Source organism: Prunus persica, chromosome G3 (genome assembly GCF_000346465.2).
Source record: "Prunus persica cultivar Lovell chromosome G3, Prunus_persica_NCBIv2, whole genome shotgun sequence".
In the NCBI taxonomy this organism is placed as follows: Eukaryota; Viridiplantae; Streptophyta; class Magnoliopsida; order Rosales; family Rosaceae; genus Prunus; species Prunus persica.
This window is the reverse complement of record NC_034011.1, coordinates 24,369,507-24,388,782: the sequence shown is the minus strand read 5'-3', so window position 1 is coordinate 24,388,782 and position 19,276 is coordinate 24,369,507. Positions and strand designations below refer to the sequence as shown.

At 36.6% G+C, this 19,276-nt stretch overlaps 3 protein-coding genes across 4 annotated transcripts; 1 reads left to right on the top strand and 2 right to left on the bottom strand.

Moving 5' to 3' along the window:
- LOC18783746 (protein RIK) lies at window positions 978–7,554 on the top strand. The gene is made up of 12 exons (XM_020559202.1): window positions 978–1,214; window positions 1,882–2,122; window positions 2,401–2,499; window positions 2,603–2,637; window positions 2,738–2,813; window positions 3,188–3,292; window positions 3,374–3,451; window positions 3,872–3,965; window positions 4,070–4,187; window positions 4,565–5,111; window positions 6,507–6,708; window positions 6,940–7,554. The coding sequence occupies exons 1-12, from the start codon at window positions 1,147–1,149 to the stop codon at window positions 7,059–7,061; spliced, it is 1,785 nt and encodes a 594-aa protein (XP_020414791.1). The 5' UTR covers window positions 978–1,146; the 3' UTR covers window positions 7,062–7,554.
- On the bottom strand, window positions 9,130–12,225 carry LOC18783747 (exocyst complex component EXO70B1). 2 transcript variants are annotated; one of them, XM_020559757.1, is made up of 2 exons: window positions 11,836–12,225; window positions 9,130–11,651 (listed from the first exon to the last, which is right to left on the bottom strand). In XM_020559757.1, the coding sequence occupies exon 2, from the start codon at window positions 11,367–11,369 to the stop codon at window positions 9,402–9,404; it is 1,968 nt and encodes a 655-aa protein (XP_020415346.1). In that variant the 5' UTR covers window positions 11,370–11,651; window positions 11,836–12,225; the 3' UTR covers window positions 9,130–9,401. The 2 variants fall into 2 exon arrangements, with proteins under 2 accessions (XP_020415346.1, XP_007217106.2); XM_007217044.2 differs by having other exon boundaries at window positions 9,130–11,466.
- On the bottom strand, window positions 13,541–18,143 carry LOC18783840 (serine carboxypeptidase-like 25). Its single transcript, XM_007216205.2, has 8 exons — window positions 17,745–18,143; window positions 16,559–16,762; window positions 15,323–15,498; window positions 14,879–15,157; window positions 14,652–14,782; window positions 14,444–14,539; window positions 14,217–14,322; window positions 13,541–14,113 (listed from the first exon to the last, which is right to left on the bottom strand). Exons 1-8 carry the CDS (start codon window positions 18,007–18,009, stop codon window positions 13,967–13,969), a joined length of 1,404 nt encoding a protein of 467 aa, XP_007216267.1. The 5' UTR covers window positions 18,010–18,143; the 3' UTR covers window positions 13,541–13,966.

The window sequence follows — 19,276 nt, the reverse complement described above, 5'->3', positions numbered from 1 at the left end:
GTGATATAGTGATTCGACATTGTGGGAATATTTAGATTGTTGGTATTAAACAGAGTATTGCCAGTTTTCGTCCAAAAATAAACAACTGTGCTAGTGTTGGTAGTTTAGTTGAATACATACATACCTAACATCTAGGAGAGCAAAATTACAAAATTAAAATTGTATGAACCTGAATTCTAAGATAGACTTGTCTATTAATGACCAAATTATGGTACTACGGCTAATTTTGGAGAAAGCAAGTGATGAAAAAACATTCCTGACATTGGATGGTGCTATGAGAAAAGCATTCGTTCTTCTCTTACTTGGGGCGAGGGAGTTGTGATTCACTCTTTGATGTAGTTTGGTTTATGAACAACTTTCTCTTTTGCTCTTATCACCTTAATATGTGATCACTTTGAATTATACATTATTTGGTACTATTTTTATTAACGTATGCGAGTATGTTGGAATTTTTATGAGATACTACAATTATGATAATGGGTTATATGAAAATAAAAAATCTTGACAAAAACAATTGAAAAACAAATCTTGTCATATGAATCTTACCAAAAGAAAAATTTGTGTCATTTGAATCTCAATTTCCATTAAAATTATCAAAGATTATTTTTTTATTTTTTTATTTATAAATAGTCTGATCTGATGTTATCCGAAACATCACCAAACACAGTATAACTTAGTCAGATTATTTATCCGGAACAGTACCAAACGCCTTATAATATTATCGATAAATAGTCAGTACTCTCCGGAATAGATTAATACTATTCTACGAAAATTAGTCAGTACAGTCCGACATACCAAATGAGCACTGAAATCATAATTTTTTGATACAAGCGATAATTTAAAGTATTTTTAATATAATATAAGAGGAGGAAGACCCGAACCGTAAAGAGTTCTGGGCTAAGTTTATTGTCTATTTTATTGGGCCTTGTTTCAGGACCTTTATGTGCCGTTGGGCCTTGGCTTCACACTATGACGTTGAATATAAAATACTTGAGGTCAGATTTTATGAAAAAGAGACGAAAAAGAAAAGAAACAAAAAATTCTAGAAACTAAACAAAACCAAGAAATCAAAACAAAAACAGAAAAAAGAACCAAGATTGATATTGGGTAATCTCTCTGCGAAAAAAAGGTGAACATAAATCAGCGATGACAGAAGATAGTGGCGCTAGGGTTCTCTCGGATGTGCCCAATGATGCCTCACAAACAAGGCAAAGGTAGCGTCCCTCTCATTCGACTAAAACCCTAATTCATTTGACCCATTTAAATTTCATATCTTTCAATTACGACCTTGTAATTTTTTCACTGGATTTTCTTCTTATGTTTCAAAATTTAATTCACTGTGTTTTTGTTTAACGACTGTAATAACATGGTTGAGGGTTGTGGTTGTTTGCTCTTATGCTGGATGCATGGGAAGGGTGTTTCAGGGGGTTTCTTCTTTTTCTTGGGAGTTTTTACATATTTGCAATTTTGGTATTGCTTGGTGTGAGCTCTGCATCACGATAGTTCGACTATCAATTTCTTTCCAATTTGCCAGACGTTGGTGGGGATGAGGGTTGAAATGTAACCCCCTTTTGTTAAACAGTGTTTGAATTGGATGTTTAAAGATGGAAGGAAATAAACTGACGTTCATTACTTGAAATTGTTTGGACATGAGGACTTGGCTTACTGTTAAAGTTCTGCGGCCAGTAGTGTTGTCTGAACCATGATCTTGATTGCCCAAGAAAAAGTTAGTGAGGATCGTTTAGTTTTAGTATTTAGTTTAAGATATCTAATTATGGGAATTGTGATTAGGGCGAGCTTGAGCTTGTGCATGCCACTGTTCATTTGTATTTCAAATCATGTGGTCCACCAAAATTTGCTAACCTTTAGCACTTTCTACAGGAAGAAAAGAAAGTGGGATCAACCTGCAGCATCTTTGGTTTCAGCTGGTTTAGCAGTGCCTGGGGCTTTCCCATTGGGAAATGCTGGATTGCTTGATGGGATTACAGTTCCTGGCGTAACTCCAGTGACTGGTGCTCATCTGATGAATCCACTTGAGGCTAGTCGTCCTACCATCCCTCAGTTGTATCAGGTACCTCTGATACCGCAACAGACTGCCACGGTCATCCAAAAATTAATTCAAGTGAGTTACCCTTTGGGTATTGGCTATTCACTTTTCATAGCTTTAAAAGATCTATTTTGCTTGAATTTTGCTGCACTTAGTTTATATTGCGCACATGAAGATTTGGAGCTTGCATAAATTGAAACGTCCACCATCCAATCATAATTCATTATTTTGGGATATTGTTTTTCATATAGGGTCCACTTATGCACAACTTTTTATTTTCTTTCTTGTATTCCAGTTTATGTTGCAACTGATTTGTTTCAAATTTCTTGTTTGTTTTGCTCAATGATTTGTAGCCAAAAATCCAAGATGAGTTAATAGCACGAGAAATTGTTATCAACGATGCAGAGTCTCTTGTTCGTTATAAGCTGACAAAACGCCAAACACAGGAGGAGGTGTATTTTATTTTCTTCAAAAGAAAATATAGTGACTTAATTTACTTTTAGTTTGTAATGGATGGTTCTTTTGATTGAGATTGATGGTGTATATTACTTGCAGATCCAAAGATGCACTGGTGCTGTGGTGATAACAAGGTTGGTTGGCTTTCAATGGCAGTACTAGGTGCATTTATGGTTGTTTCTTTTTGAGCTCATGCGTCATGTGTGTAATGCGTATACTAAATTGCCTTTACAGGGGCAAGTATCGTCCACCAAATGCATCAACTGATGGTGAAAAGCCATTATATCTTCATATTTCTGCAGGGGCTAATGTAAGTAAATTAGCTTTATATTTGGAGCATAAGTTGTATTGAAAATCTTCTCTGTTAATCTGACTGTTATGGATGTCTTATGTTTGATAATGAAAGTGTGCAATAGATTTGGTGAGAATTTCTTTTGTCCACCCATGGTTAGATAGTTTTTTTCTCAAAATATGTATCATCATCATCATATGGAAGATATTTTAAACTTATCTCATTGATGTCAATTGTCAAGATTAGATAGTTCAACAACAATCATTAGTGTAGTAAACTGTGGGCCATATTGCCTTTTCTAAAAGTTCCCCGTCTGTCAAAGTGTCCATCTTTAATAAAAAAAATTCATGGAGGAATTTGGATTTGGTTTCTTCATAATCATGGCTTTCCAGTTAAAAGAGACAGCAGAACGGATTTTAGCAGTTGACCGTGCTGCTGCCATGGTTGAAGAAATGCTGAAACAGGGTCAGAATCCGACTATGAGCAACGGATTGACGGTATGATTCCATTAAATGTCAACTTTTTTATGGTATGGAAAATTGATTGCAGAAATTCTCATATTGAATCTGGTTACTCAGGCACCAAACACTTGTGTGTATTTGGGCTTTGACGCAGATCCGTCATGGAGCATTGCTGCTCGTATACGTGGGCCAAATGTGAGTTAGTTTTTTTCCCTTATCAGTAAAAGAAATTATGGATTTAGGATTTAGCAGTGTTCTTTGTAGTCAAGTTAATAATTTTCAACCTCTCTTCCTCCACAAAGTCTTACGTACAAGGTAGCGACACACGCACACACACACACACACCCCTTCCCCTCCCTATGAGTTCTACAACTCTATGTTAGCCAGTGTTCATTTCATCTGTATCATATCATGTTGACATTGCTTTAATTGTCATATGCGCTTACTATATATAATCTTTATGCTCGTAAGAGGGTTGATTTGTTTCTTTTTAAGCAGTTTATTTTGCACATAATGAAGATAAGAGATTCTAATGTTTGAAGCTTTCTCTGACATCTCCATACAATTGGGAGAAATTGTTTTTGTGTTGGTGGTGGTTTGGTTTGGTACATGCAGGACCAGTATATAAATCACATTATGAATGAAACAGGAGCAACTGTGTCACTCAGAGGGCGTGGTTCAGGAAATCTTGAGAGTGTAAATGGCGAAGGTATCACCTTTTGTATGCAGTATGATCTTATTGCAAGCTTCTTACTCCAGCGTACTGGTATTTTGTTGGCTATTGTTACCTATTTTCGCTTATTTCGCTTGCAGAAGGACAGCTACCATTGCATTTATTCTTGTCAAGTAATAATTCAAAAAGTCTTGAAGATGCTAAACTTCTGGCTGAAAATCTTTTGGATACAGTCAGTGTAGAGTGTGGTGTCTCCAGGTAATTAGATTTTCAATTGTTCTAAGGCATTGCATGGCTAGAAGTGTTCTAACTTCTGGCAAAATATGACAAGAGGGATTTTCTCTCTGTTCTTGGTTTTACATTCATTTCGGGAAATGAAACATGTTATTTACTTGTGTTCCCAAACCTTTCATCATTTAATCAATTAGACATAATCATGTTTCAACTGCCCTTGGTAATAACTATTTGTTTCACCCAACTTGTTGAATTTAAATCTGCAATGGCAGCAACTTTGAGTTTAGGATTCTGCGGGTTCTGCTCAATGCATGAATATCTGGTTTCCATTAGCTTTTATGGTTTGTGCTGTAGCTTGTAATTAGGTATGGTAGATAACTTGTTGCCATTTTCTGTCATAGGGTTTCATCATCTAAGGTTTATAGTGCTGTTCCACCCCCACAGCAGGTATATAGTGCTGTTCCACCACCGCATCAGTTGTTGGCTGGAGTTCAGAGTTCGGGAAGCGAGGTAAAAACAATTACAAGTTTGTCGCCTCCAACTGTGGGTGCTACACCAGCTCCGGCAGTTTCCTCTGTTGGAACCCCTGTGGTCGCTACTGTCTTTTCTCAAGGGGCAATATCTCAACCTGGAGGGTTGTTAAACTCTCTGCAATCTCACACAAACATTGGTGGTTATCCCCAACCTGTACCTCTATTATCTAATGGAACAAGCTACAATGGATACGGTGGGATATATCCTCAAGTCACACCTTTGCAACAAGTTGCTCTTGCCCTTAGACAGTCATCCCCTATCTCTTCTACAGTTGCTCCCACAACATCAGCGCCAAGCACTGAACCAAAGTTGAATGTTAACTCCACTTCTGGTTCTGAGAAGGAGAAACGATCTCCACAGTCACAGAGGCGGAAGTTTCAGGAGTTACCAATTGGTACTGCAAAAGTCCATCAGGTACCATTGCATGCTCCCTGGTTGTTGATCCACAAAGACCAGTTGGTCCTGCATTATTGTTCTATCTTTTATATATTGTTCAGTTAGTATGTTTGGGTTATAACCACAAATACTGCTAAGTGTCGGTTGACCTTGCAAATGCCAAGTCAAGCTAAGATAGCTTGATTAGCTAGTTAACTGTCCATATAGCTTGGACTTGGGAGAGTAATTTTCTTGACATTACTGTTGTCTTTGGGTAAACTTCCCACCAACTAAGATACCAGATATGGCCATACCTTTTTTTTCCTTTTTTTCTGCATGCATATATATATATATATATATATATATATATATATATATACTTTTAAGTCTAAACGTTGAGTATTCTTCAGCACCAACATGATCATTTAGGTAGATGGATGATGTTGCTAAATGTTCAATTTTTACCTTGAATTGGTCTTTTGTCATCACTGTAATGTAATTGAATCTTGTACTGACTTGCAGTGCTTGCTATTCCAGGTATTTTCTCTGACCTTCTATGTGGCTAACATGGCAATACTGGACCTCTCTATTGGGCCACTGGTTTGTATTTTTCACAGGGTTTTCAATCTTGGAGGCGCCATTGGGGTTCACTTGTGGCTTTGGCGCTATATTCCACATGCAACCTAGATTTCATGTGGTTTAGTTTAATGTTATATACTTAGGTCAAGTTTCAATAATATATTTTGTTTTCTGTTGGTTATCAGTTTGTGATAAATCATTCCGGTGTTGGAGTTCTTCATTTCTTAGTGTTTCCTTATTGGGCTGTCACCAGCAGCATGCACAGCCAAAACTCCCAGAGAAGAGGTACTATCACGACCAATGCCAACTTCACGTGCATCTCCTGAACACTCCATCGTTTTAATGAGTCAAGAGTTATGCAAAATCTCAGCTACTGATACTTTATGGTAGTTGTATCGACATAAAAATAGCTTTGGTATTGATGGTTGAACCTCTTGCTTGTGAGAAAATTGGATGTGCATGCTGGTGGGTGCTACTAGTGGAATTTGATCCATGATTGCTCCTGCTGTAAGCAAAAGTTTATGTGTACTAGTCATTATAAGACGCAGTTCACACTTCCTTCTATTTGTTCTATACCTTTATGAACTTGGCCATATCCTTGAAAGACATGCTAGATGCTAGACGTGCTTGATGATATGAAATCCATTGTCTCTACTAACTTAAATATGTCCTTTATAGAGTGTCGTACCTTTGTTCCTATATGATTTTTGTTTAGATAAATTAATTTTCGCAGTTGCAATTATCAGTATTTAATCTTTAGGTTATTAATCAACTTTATTACATAACACCTCCATTTTATGGTTATTGAGCTGTTAGTTTTTCCTTTTGGTTTCTTTTCTCCCTAACTGAATGCAGGAACTGGAAATGTCAAAGCGAAATGAACTGTTGGCAGATTTGGGTGTGAGAAATGTATCAACTATGCCAGCTCCAAAGAAATTGGTCCAGCCAGCATCAAATGGAATGCCACCACCCCTACCTAGAACAATGCCGCCACCTCCACCAAAATTCACCTCATCAGCACACGTTCTGGCCAAAACAAAATCTGATGATGTCCCTGGTAAGCTTGAAGACCTGCTCTGCTTGTTTTTCTCTTTCTGGTGTGTGCTAATTTTTATGGGAAGACTAGAAAGGTTATTTGCATGTGTGTTTTTGGGGGTGGGGAGTTGGAAAATGGTATATTGTTTGTTCTCTTTCCATATCTATAATTTCGTTTGTGATTTTATACCAATGATGTATGAATGTCTGACAAAAAAAAAGTATAAATATGTCTGAATTTTGGCTATCTCAGATACTTTGGTCAAGCTGATGGAATATGGTGAGGATGATGATGACTCTGAGGAAACTAACGAAGAATTACCCACTAGCAATTCTGGTGCAGTGACAGCTCGAAAGCCTTTCTGGGCGTTATGAGTTTTCAGTTAGCATAAGCTGGTCAATTGTTCGCGACAAACTAATGGCTCCTGATCGGAATTTCTCTAAATACATGCAAATGAATGGATTCATCCAGCTCCATGTGGTGGGATATTGGTGTCATGAGAAAGCTAAAGGCAGTGCAGTGGATTTTTGCTGTTCTATGTTTTCGGAAATTCAAGATCTGTTGCTCTTGGCTGTCATTGGGCTCTTTCCTAGAGAATGAAGGGAAGAGCTATGTTGTATCAAGTACAGATGTAGATTCGTAGTAGTTTTTCTGTGTTTTGGTTTAAGGGTTAGTTTCATTAGATTGTCAGCTTGCGGGTATATTCACTGCCAAAGGTTATATAGGAATCAGTAAGATCGAAGTTGTGTATTATGTATCCACAAGGCGTTCGTGATGAATTTTCTTTGCTTTTGTATTTCCCGTTAACTTAATCCATTTCTGTGAAATTCTATCCAGTTGAAGGCTTGAAGCTGTTTTTAGGGGAAATGTTAGCAATCTTCTTTCTAACCTTCTCTTTTGGACCTTCTCCCTTCTGCTCATAATATGTGTCAATTTCCTTACATTTAAAACAATGTCATTAATGCATCATACAAAATACTTTTTTGTTTTTCAAATTTACCCTTATTAAATGTATTGGCTTTTTTGTCTCTTTCATTTATCCTTTTTTTAATAACTATTTTACAACCTTGTTAAAAAATTTAAATAAGAAAACACGTCAGTTTTTTTTGAAAAAAAAATATATGTTTTTCTTTTCAAGAGAGAACGTTTGTTTTTTAAACACGAAAGAATTTAGCCCGCTATTGATTGATACTTAACCTTGTTCAAAGGTTGATTCTTTTGCCCTAAAACAGTCAAAATTGTCTAAGGCGGAAGCTGCACATGTGATCTTTACATAGCCATTGTCAATGACCAATAGAAACAAAGAGAAAATAGGAGTTTCATTTCTCTAGAGAGAGAGAAAAAAAAAAGACGTTTTTTAAAATTTAAAAAAAATTGACATTTTTTATTTATTTAATTTTTTAACAAGGTGGTTGTAAAAAAAGAATTATAAAAAGACTAGCTGCTTGTAAATTAAAACAAAAAAGTTAATACATTTAATAAGAGTAAATTTAAAAAACAAAAATTATATTGTGTGATGCATGAATGACATTGTTTTAAGTGTAAGAAAAGTGACTCATGTCATGAAGAAAAGGAAGAAGGTTCAAAGAAGAAGGTTAGAGAGAAAGTTGGTAGCATTCTCCTTTTCTTTATTAAATGAGTTAATACTATTACTGTGCTTACTCAATCTGCTGAGTTGTCGATTAAAAGGTACATGTCATTAAAAGAAACCCCACTGAAAAATTGAATTCATGATGGGAGGGATCATTGCAGAATTGATCTACTTGTTGGAAAATAAATGAAGTTGAACAAGAAAAAAGAAATCAGTGGATTTTACTAGGTGCACAATACTTGTTCAAGGCCACTTGTATGGGAGCTTGACAGGCCTGACTCAGCCATAGCTCTGAAGCGGTTCTTCTCAGCCACAAAATCACAGACAAGGCGTCTCCCTATTCAGTGTCTCCATTAATATCTCCTACCACTACCTTTACATTGATGACATTTCCAACAAAAGCACACTTTTCCAGGGGGGCCACATGAAAATATCAGTTGCCAAATTCCGGTTGAGCTGGACAGTAAATGAAATGAAATGCATGCAGGCTCCATTGCCTTGAAGTCTCAATGCATTATGACCACATGCTTGCTTGCAACTCTGTTTTGACAATTCTGCTGCTGAATAATCAGACCTCTTCTTGTTGGCCTCAACTTTCTGCATGGTAAATATCATAACCGCGTTCTGGGTCTTTGACATTATATTGACTATTTGGCGCTAAATCTTCTTACATGCTATCCTGGTGGACTTTATCAGTCTCTCAAATTTGAGAGTCTATAAACATGCATCTCAATTACTTAAAAGAAGAAGAGAAACAGATTTAGTTAAAACACATAAAGTTCCATATGAATTGCCGCTAGCATCCAATACATATATGCATCTCAATTACTTAAAAGAAGAAGAGAAACAGATTTAGTTAAAACACACAAAGTTCCATATGAATTGCCGCTAGCATCCAATACATATATCAGTTACCACATGGACTACAGGGATCACAAAAAATGAACCTACTTCATCATATTACATTACACACAAAACTACGGAGGGAGAGAACCCCTTTCAATTTCAATGGGGATCCTAACCTGTTTAACAATCAAAACATACATGAGTAGAGGGGAACGTTAAATAAACGCTTTCCCTCCGTCATAAATAATAAACATTGACAGTATTATCTACTCTGGTGTCACCTCCTGCTGGAATTCTGTAATGATTTTGAGGATCCCTCAAAGAGATCCAAAAGGTAATTCTGCAAATCATCAGCACTGTACTTGATGAGCTTGTCACTTATGTCGTTGGAATGTCTTCCCACGAATGTCCTGTAAGCTTGGACTACATTCAGAGATGTCGAGATTTGCACATCTTCTCGAAGCTGAGGATCCGGAATCAACCATGTTGTTTGGCTCTTGTAAATCTCCTCGAAAGCAAGATAAAAGCTGCGGAGCCTTTCCTTAAGGAGGGTTTTAGAGATGGAATTTGAACCAGGATTTTGAATGCCCTCCTCTTTCAGCAAAGAAAGAATGGAACTCCAACTAGCTCTCTGGTAGTTCATTGCATGCTGTTGAAATTTCCCATTGCACTTCCTAATCCACCCATCTCCAAAAAGGAGCCTCAGTTCATCCCCCTTAACCTTCTGAGCCATGTAATGCAGATTGTTCATCAAAAATATGTGTTGCAAGGAAGCATCCTTATATAATTTGGACTTGTCCTCAAGGTTGCACTCCAGAGTTGAAACAAGTGACCGGTAGTGGCGAAGCATTGGGGAAATTCTGCCCAAAGTATCAGTGCTTTTGTTCTCCTCTTCTGTGGTGGGACTCATATCAGGAGACAGTGAAATGGAATCACCTTCATCGCAGTCATCAAGGAGCACATTAAGGGTCTCGCCGTAGTCTGTAAGAGTCCTCAAGTAGTTCATCACATATCTGGTGAGAGGGTGTATTCCTCCTCCAGCAACAGGGTTAGTCGAGGTGTTTGATGCAATGGCATTCTCGAATTCACTAAATGTTGCCTTCACGGAATCACCCAATCTCATCAGAACCTCATGACACTCAATTCTTACAGAAGAACCAGCCTCATCCACGTATAAACCATCTATATCAGGAAGAAGATCCACTAGCACCTCATACATGTCAAGAATGCGGAACAACTTTTCTGGTTGGTGGGGACCAATAGACATGGCTTCACCAAAATTCATAAGTTGCAGCATTGAAGGCTTTGATGCCTCAACAAAACAATCTAAATAAACTGGTCCAAGCTCCCCAAAAATCTGATCACTGAGCCATCTCTCGCTAGGAAGATAAACCCGCACAAAGATCTTCATAACCCAGACCCATCTTCTGATTTTGGAATTCAAGCAACCCCACTCCATCTTCAGCACGTCCTCAATGCTCAGTCTCTGGACTTCAAGAATGGAGAGGCACTCATCCAAGGCATCCCTTCGGATGCTAGTATAAGCTTGGATACATTCCTGATCATAAGTGCAATTGAACATCAAATTTGCTATGCCTCTGAGCTCAGGAACTACATCTGGATGAACCAAATCAATGATGACTTCCTCAGATGCTCTGCTAACACTATCTCTTTGAAGTGAGTCCTCAAATGAATCATCCCCAAAAGAGATTATTGAGCTGCCATCCACAATATCCTCTTCACTTGAACGGAAAGACATGTGCTCAGGTTCAAAGGGTTGCCTGTTCTGAACAAGCATGTATTTGAACTCATCCTCCAGCCTAGCCATAGCTGTTTGAAGAACATCATAAGCTTTCTGTAGCACCTCATACTCTTGATCATCTTTATTCAAACGCAAACCCTCTAACCTTTCGACAAACCTTCGAGCCTCCTCCACAGCTTTGACATACTCCAGAGACTCATTTGGGCCTGAATTCCATATCATAGACTGATCTGCCTCCCAACTCATGACCCTCTCCTGGATAGAATTAAGACGATCTTCAATATCACCACTTTTCTCACCCTTTTTCTCACTGAGTGAGATCATGGTGGACAATTGGGTGCCAAGATTTGCCAAAATTTCCCTTTCACCATCTGTAAGGTTCTTCTTTGATCCCAATGCCCTCGCTATGTTTCTCGCTGCAGCAATTAAGTCGTCTTCTCCTTCCATGACCGGACGCATAGACTTGCAATCCCCCATAGACATACAAGAAACAGAGCAAAAATGGAGACCAACAAGTCTAACTAAAAACCTTTTCAAATCAACGGCAAGAACTGAAATACTTTGGCAATTGAACCGAAACCTGCAATTTCCAAAAATCAGAAAAGTAAACAATACCCTCTTGCTGGCACAAACCAAAATCAATGCTTTTTTATCCAATGAAGTAGTTTATGTTGAAAACTGGCGAAGACCCAACACAGAACACCTATGAATAGTCGCTAAAATGAAGTGGGAACCCAAAAGAGGATCGAGGAGATAAGAAAATTCCTGTCAATGACGAAGCAAAAGGCCAATCTTTTTATTGTCAAATAAGAAGAAAAAAAAAACCCAATCTTTTTAAAAGTTGGTCATGAGTGGCAATCACTATAAACAATTAGGTAAAGCAAAGCAACCCAAAGTTGAATAGAAAAGATGTACTACACAAGGCAATAATACAAAGAAAAAAGCCTACCTCTTCGCAGTCTTCAAACTTTTGCAGGTTGCAACACATACAAAAAGGAGATCAAAGAGACCCAGAAGCTCCAAATCAAAACGCAAACACAGACAAATTTTCTGCTTCATAAATCGCATGAACAGTGTTCAAATGAAGCTGGAGAAATACCATCTCGAAACAAAGAAAACAACAGACTTCAATTCAAGCAAGATCTACCCGCCAGTGAAAGCAGTCAAAATGAACACTTATGATGAGGGGCTAGACATGAAAAAGAAACCAACTTTCTCGGCTATGCCTCTGGGGTTCAATTTAAGCAGACTTTTCTGGACTTTAATTTTTGAATTTTGTGGTCTTTTTCTTTTCTTGCATAATTTAGCCTCGCGGGTTTGACCTTCTCCTCGGTTTGAGTCTACTGCCCAACTTAGTTATGCAGACTAGGATGCTTACGAAGTTATATTATATACACACTACGTACAGTTCCGATCTCTTGGACTACAAGAGTCCAATAGATTGTGGTCACGCACCGTTGGATATTAATTCAATGGTTCAAAAAAGTTTTTTAAAAGGAGTACAAGAGTGAGTGAACCGTTGAATTTACATCCAACGATGAGTGACCACAAATCTCTTGAATCCCTGTAATCCAAGATATCAGGACTGACACTCAGTATCTTAAAACGGAATATGTGACGTAATATATGGTATTATTTAAAACACTCTTGCATATATAATTTTTATTTTTATTTTCCAAAAAGCTAAAGTATAATTTTGTGCTACTCTTACCATAGTGGTCTCTCTCTCCACTCCTCATGTGTACAATATTCATAACTACAACCGTCCTTCACATTTTTCCATTTTATTTTCATAAATTACACACCTTCTTGTGTTTGAAGAAAACCAGGTATGTCCACCTTTCAAAATATGTTAAGTAATGAGCTTGTAGCTTGGTTAAAAGCGTTTACAGTTGAAGTTATGTGTTTAAATATTTTATTTTTTAATATCACTAAGATAAATACTAGATATATTAAAATATTAAGTATTCTTCAATACCAAATTGATTTGTTTAGAGTTTAGACGGAAATTAAAAGAGAAAAGGTGTCAAAAATTTAACCATCACTTCTAAATTCTTATTTTGGAAGTCATTTTGGATAAGAGGAAAAAGAAAAAAAGCTTATCCTGATTCCTGGCTGCTTTTGTCTCTTCCACCCCATTGTTACCTTCACTTCCTATCGTTTTCACCATTGTCATCGTCTTCATTGAAATTTTTTATTTCTCAAACAAAATATCTTCTTCTTTTTTTACTTTTTTATTTATTAAATATTGTTTTTCTGGAAGAGGTTATTTTCCTCTCATAACTTTTTCCTCCAAAACAAACTGACAATGGGATCATGGTTGGTCAAAGTCAACCTCCAAGTTCATGAATTTATATTGTTCCACCAAAGACACGTTTTAGAAATAAAAAAGAAGCTCCAACAAGTAACTACTTTTCCGCTGGGCCTTGATATGTCGTTGCAAAAGGCCCTTCATCAAGTTTGCCTTTCACAGAAACTAGGTCAAATAGATATGCCTTTGGGTCAGTAATTAGCATAAGATTACTTATGAGCTCATGTTTGTCCAATTATAAGGGTAAGTTTGTTATAAAAAATTCAACCAAACGAGAGTTTATAGCTTCAGTGATAGAGCACTTAATCCGAGACTCAACAAAAAAAAATCGACACTCTCAATATCTCATTTCTCTTTTTAATAAAACTTTTAAAAATAATAAATGAAAACATTTCAATCATCACTTCCCACTTGAATAAAAAACACTGGCCAAGGGAGTTTCTACACTAGGTCTAGCGAAAGCCAAACTAGATGATGGGTTATCCCACAAATTACAAACTAAACTTTCTTCATCTCAGGCCATTTGCCTAGCTAACATCCTAAAACACAATCAATCTCTCTCTCTCTCTCTCTCTCTCTCTCTCTCTCTCTCTCTCTCTCTCTCTCTCTACTTGTTTCTCAACACTAGTAACACGTTTTCTTGTCTAGTTAGGACAATAACAATAATTCAGAAGACTCAGGTATTAAAATGGCAAGGAAATTTTTTCCTTTTCCTGTCTTTATATTTCTCTTCTTTTTTTTTTTTCCTTTTCTTTCTGGTTTTCGGTTATCATGAGGACTTTGGAAGGGGCTTCCCTTGAATGAATGATTTGAACAGCTGAAGAGCTTCTCTTGGCTTGAAAAGTGGGACTTCATGACCTGCTCCTCTCACTGTTGCAAATGTCAGCCCTTCATACACCTCTGTCCACCCTCCCACCTTCACAATCAACATATCATAAATTCATTTTCACAATGCAAAATAATAATTCAAGAAAAAATTGTTTATATATATATATTGGATTGGGATTTATCTTACGGACCTGCTTTTTAGTATACCAGGGGTACCATGGAATTTTGGTTGCTAATTTGAGTTGTGCAAGGGAGTACCTAGTGGCTGTAACTGGCACCACTGAATCCACATCTCCACTGCACATATGTATCAGTTCAAGAAATCATGAACATGAATTAAATATCACATGAGAACAGAGTTTGATTGTTAACATTAACATTAACATTAACATTAATTATCTATACAAGTTAATTATACCTGAAAATCCAAATCCTCAAACCAGCAGCTATCATGTCCCTGTAAATAGGAAGAATCGATACATCTGTGTCGTTCCAATTTCGATTCAAAACCTCACTGCAATGCGTATCATAAAATAACACAAATCATCTGTTAAACTAAGATATACTTAAGCCCCCCCTCCACCTCAAAAACAAGAAATAAAAATGTTGAGTTTTGCATTGATCACCTGCAAGCAGTCCACTTATAAGGAATTCTGGTTATGTTGGCATGGAGAGCTTTCTGCACATCTGGCCTGTTGTAATAAACTTCAGCATATTTCTCCGTACAAGGATCATAGCCAGATAGTTGCCGGAACATCTAAAAACCAAAAGTAAAACACTGATTAAAATAAGGTTACATTCTTTTTTAAGTACAAATTGAAGATACTTAACGAAGTACTAGTTATTAGTATACCGGTCGATGAGGCAGACGCATGCTACTCTGCCTTGTAGAAGTGCTTCCATCAGAGTTGTTGCAAGGGGGTGCGTAAATGTTGTACTGGTCTATGTTTCCAAACTCCTTATCCATGGCGTAGCTATACAAGGATTCGCATTCATCGGAGTTCTTCTGCCTGCGAAAATCGCACGTGTTGATCAGCTGCCGGTAGGTTCTATCAGAGATCATGGCATGGCTCCACCAGTATGTCACCGTCCCTAGGTTATCATAGTAGTTATCTGTCACTGCATTACCCACCTGCATTTTATGTCAATTACTTTGATGCTACACTATTAAGGTAATATGAAACAATATATGATACAAACTCGTATCTGGCCATTATGTATCATAGCAGCTTGTACCATAAAGTAACGTTTCATGTATATATATATATATAACACATTCAAATGATTTTATAAGTACCATTATTCCTTTAAGATTGATTGGGTGCTTGGATTGTGAATTGTAGGTCAAAATTGCTTTGGCAAGCTGAGGGACATAATGGCCAGCATAGCTCTCGCCTGTAAGATATACTTCTCGGCCCTTGTATCGTGGGAATCGATCCAACCATCGGATCAAGAATTGCAAAGAGTCCCTTGCTGAATCAAAACACCCCCATAATTAAATTGTAGGCCAAAAAAAAAAAAAAAAAAGATGAACCATGGTATTTTAAATTTATATTAATATCGAGTCAAAGGGTCAAACTGATGATGACCAGGCAAAATTATGTTATGTCATCTTCTTAATTAATCAAGGCAATTTGTATCAAATAACAAAAACAAGGCAATAATTGAATCACTTGTCATGACTTTGGACCATAAAATCATTAATTCAATAAATACGGCAGTTAGCTAGTCGTGATCAGCATATGTAGTACTCAATGAATAATCATAAGCACTCTATCATGTGATTTGTTGAGTCGGGTCAGGTATGTTGTCCTCCGTTGTAATTCTTCATTTTTTAAATAAAATTTCTCTCATTCCGTTAAAGTTTGGGTTAATCGTTTTATTAGTCCCTGAATTTAGACCCGATTTGCATTTGAGTACCTCAATTTCCAAAATGGTTCCCGTAGTCTTTTAACTTTAGTTTCGTTTGGACAAAGGGTCTTGCCGTCAATTTTGTTAACTTTTTTTGTTAAATGCATGGGTAAATGGTATTTTTATATTAAAACAAAAAAAAAATGAATAAAAAAATCATATCTTTAAAATAACAATAAAATAAAATCAAATAAAAAAACCAAAAAAAAAAAAATTCAAGTTTGGAGGGAGTAGGAATCGGGATAGAGGGGAGATAGAGAGAGAGAGAGAGAGTTTAATTTTAATTTTTTTAGTTTTTAAAATTTTTTATTTATATTTTAATCTATTTTGATACAAAAATACCATTTTGCCCCTGCATTTAACGGAAAAGCTAACAAGATTGACGGCATGACTATTTGTTCTAACGAAACTAAAAATAAAGGACCATGGGAACCATTTTGGAAATTGAGATACTCAAATGCAAATCGAGTCTAAATTCAAGGACTAATAAAATAATTAACCCTCAAAGTTTTCTCAAAAAAAAAACACTCGTGCTTAAAAATTAATAATGTATAATAATAACTACTAGTGATTAATTAATTAATGACTGTAAGAAGTAAATGGTTAATTAAGAATAAATTACCGGTGCGGCCGTCACCGGTGTCAAAGAGGTCGGAGGAGCGGTTGCTGTAGGAGAAGCCGACGCCAGCCGGGGTTTCCAAGAACAAGAGATTGGCCAGAGAGTTCCATGAGAACTTGTTCAAGTATAGCCCCGAAGCACTCTTGTTTATTCTAAAGGGTCCTATCTCTTCCGATGCACCATATGCCACAGAGGAGCAACCAGGGCCTGATAAAAAATAAACATTTTAATTAGACCTAATTAAACATATTGCAATATTAAAACAAAATAAAATAAAATATAGAAATTTAAAGTTGAAAAAAGTATATGGGGCCAATTGGGGTTTGTCTTTAAGCCATGCCAGGCATGCCTAGCTCTCCAGCTTTTCTTCTGCTAAACTTAACCACTGGTCATGAATGATGCCATGGATGGTAGATACTGACAATTGGTGCAAATGGCTACGGCTAATAATTGAAGTTTGTTTTTGGTTGCTCTCAAAGCATTAATGGCTCCTTTGTCTGTATGCTACATGCAATTCAATTTCAGAGAGAGAGGAGAGAGAGGGAGAAAGAGAGAATTATGGGTTTCCTTTTTTTTTCTCTTCATCTGTTATTGGAGCTATTGGAAGTAAAGTTGTGTACTTTTAAATATCTCTAGCTTACATATAATATTGGTAGTTAGATCATCATTTCTTGGCATTGGGTAGGCCCTGATGGTGGGCTCTCCCTGTTTCAAATTTCCTTCTTTTTGTTCGGTTCTGTGTATAAAAATTGAAGGCACACCTAAAGGGACCTGGGTTTTGCTTCAGAATCAGAACAGAAAAGAAGAAACTGAAACTAAATGAAAAATAAAAGGGTACATGGATGCCAGAATGCATAAACAGTATTTACCTGTAACTAAGCATGTTCATAAATTTTCTACATACACACATATAATTTTCTCATCATGTCGGCAACCATATTCCCTGTCCATGGACATTTAAAGCATAGATAACCTACCAAAAGAGTAAATATGCTGCAAATACATTTCACTTGAAGCAATATAACAGTGAGTAAATATTAACTTTTCAAACCCCCTTCAAGAACAATGTAAACCCAACAAACACAAATATTCTGATTTTGCATAGAAATTCTCCTATGTGGACGTCCAGACGTTATTATCTTGCGGACGACATGTATATAAATAGCAAAGATAGAATGTGGTTGCTAACCTCCATTGAGCCAAACAACAAGAGGTTGTGACAAGGGATCATGAGCAGCCTCAGTGAGCCAGTAAAAGAGGGCTCTGCCAACATGGTGATTTACAGTGACATATCCAGAAAACTGCTGAAAAGAGACCTTGGGTTGTCCAGGGAGGCCCACAATCCTATCAGCTTCTTCTTCTTCATTTGCTACTACAATTCCATGGCTTCCAGTAAACAGCCCAATAAGAAGCAAAACAAAGATTATTAGGATCTGTGTTTTGGCCATGACCATGAAGAAGAAGGAGCGGCTAAGATAAAAATATTGTACTAGCTACTTCACTCTTCCTAGTTGTGTGTATTTGATGGGAAGTAAGACTCTGCTTTTCAGCATGGATTAAATAGGAGAGAGAAAGAGAGGGAGAGAGATAGTGAAATGAACAAGAACTAATAAAATAATGAACATGGAACCTAATAAATTTTGTTAACTAGGGGGAAGAAGTACTCATGCACATTGAAAAGACACTTATACCCCTATGAGAGCCCATATTTTGGTCAAATCCAGCTGGCCTTGGCAAGTAATTAACAGAGGATAATTTGTGATAAAATGGGCCCAAACATAAATTCTGTGATTTTTATAGCTAGGGTGGGTGTCTTAATCTGTCTTAATTATAGGAGCAATTGGATCACATGGTTTTCTCATGCCCATGAAACGGTCCCTTTAATCCTCCATTAATTCCTCTTGTATTCATATACGGTATACCACACTGGAGACGACTTTGACTAGCCTTGCCCGGGCCGGCCTCTTTCTTCTATTCTATCTTCATTGGCTTTATATCCCCTCCTCCTCTCTTTTTTTCTTTTCTTCTTCTTCAATTTTTTAATTGTTTTTTTTTCTTGTTTTGCTTGGATAACATTTAATGTGTTCGTTCTGATAAGATTTTTGGCAAATTTTAGTTTTAAAAAATTAATAATTTGTGTCATATAATAATGTAGTTGGGTAATATATAATGTGAGAGACCTATTATTTGTGCACTTTATTTTGCGGCCTTTGGTAATTTTTATTCTCTATTGCAATTAAGTTTTTTTTTCCTATTACATAGAGGTAAGAATTGTTTTCCATTGCAACTAAGTTTTTCTCTGCTGCATAGAGGTAAGAACAGCTAAAATCTGACTGCTAATTGCTTAGAAGTTTTTTATTTTCTATTCTTAAGACATTATGTATATGCTTGTGGCAGTTCTTACTTAACTGGACTTGCAATACTCTTGTTATATGTAGGTTCAATTTTCAAAATACTCTTTAAGTTTTCTGGTAATACATGGATTCGATCGATGTCAGTCTTTAAACTTTAGACATGCAGACCTTTAATTGTATCACAAAGTCAACAAATCTACGAAACCAGCATACTCTTTAAGTTTATTCAAATCTTTTAGCTAATGTTTTTTACATGGCCTTCTTATATATCACATAAAACATACAATCTTTCACATACATATGAATCATGTGATTGTTCTTACGTTACCAACTTCATCCCTCAAATTAACTTTTGACTTTCATGAAA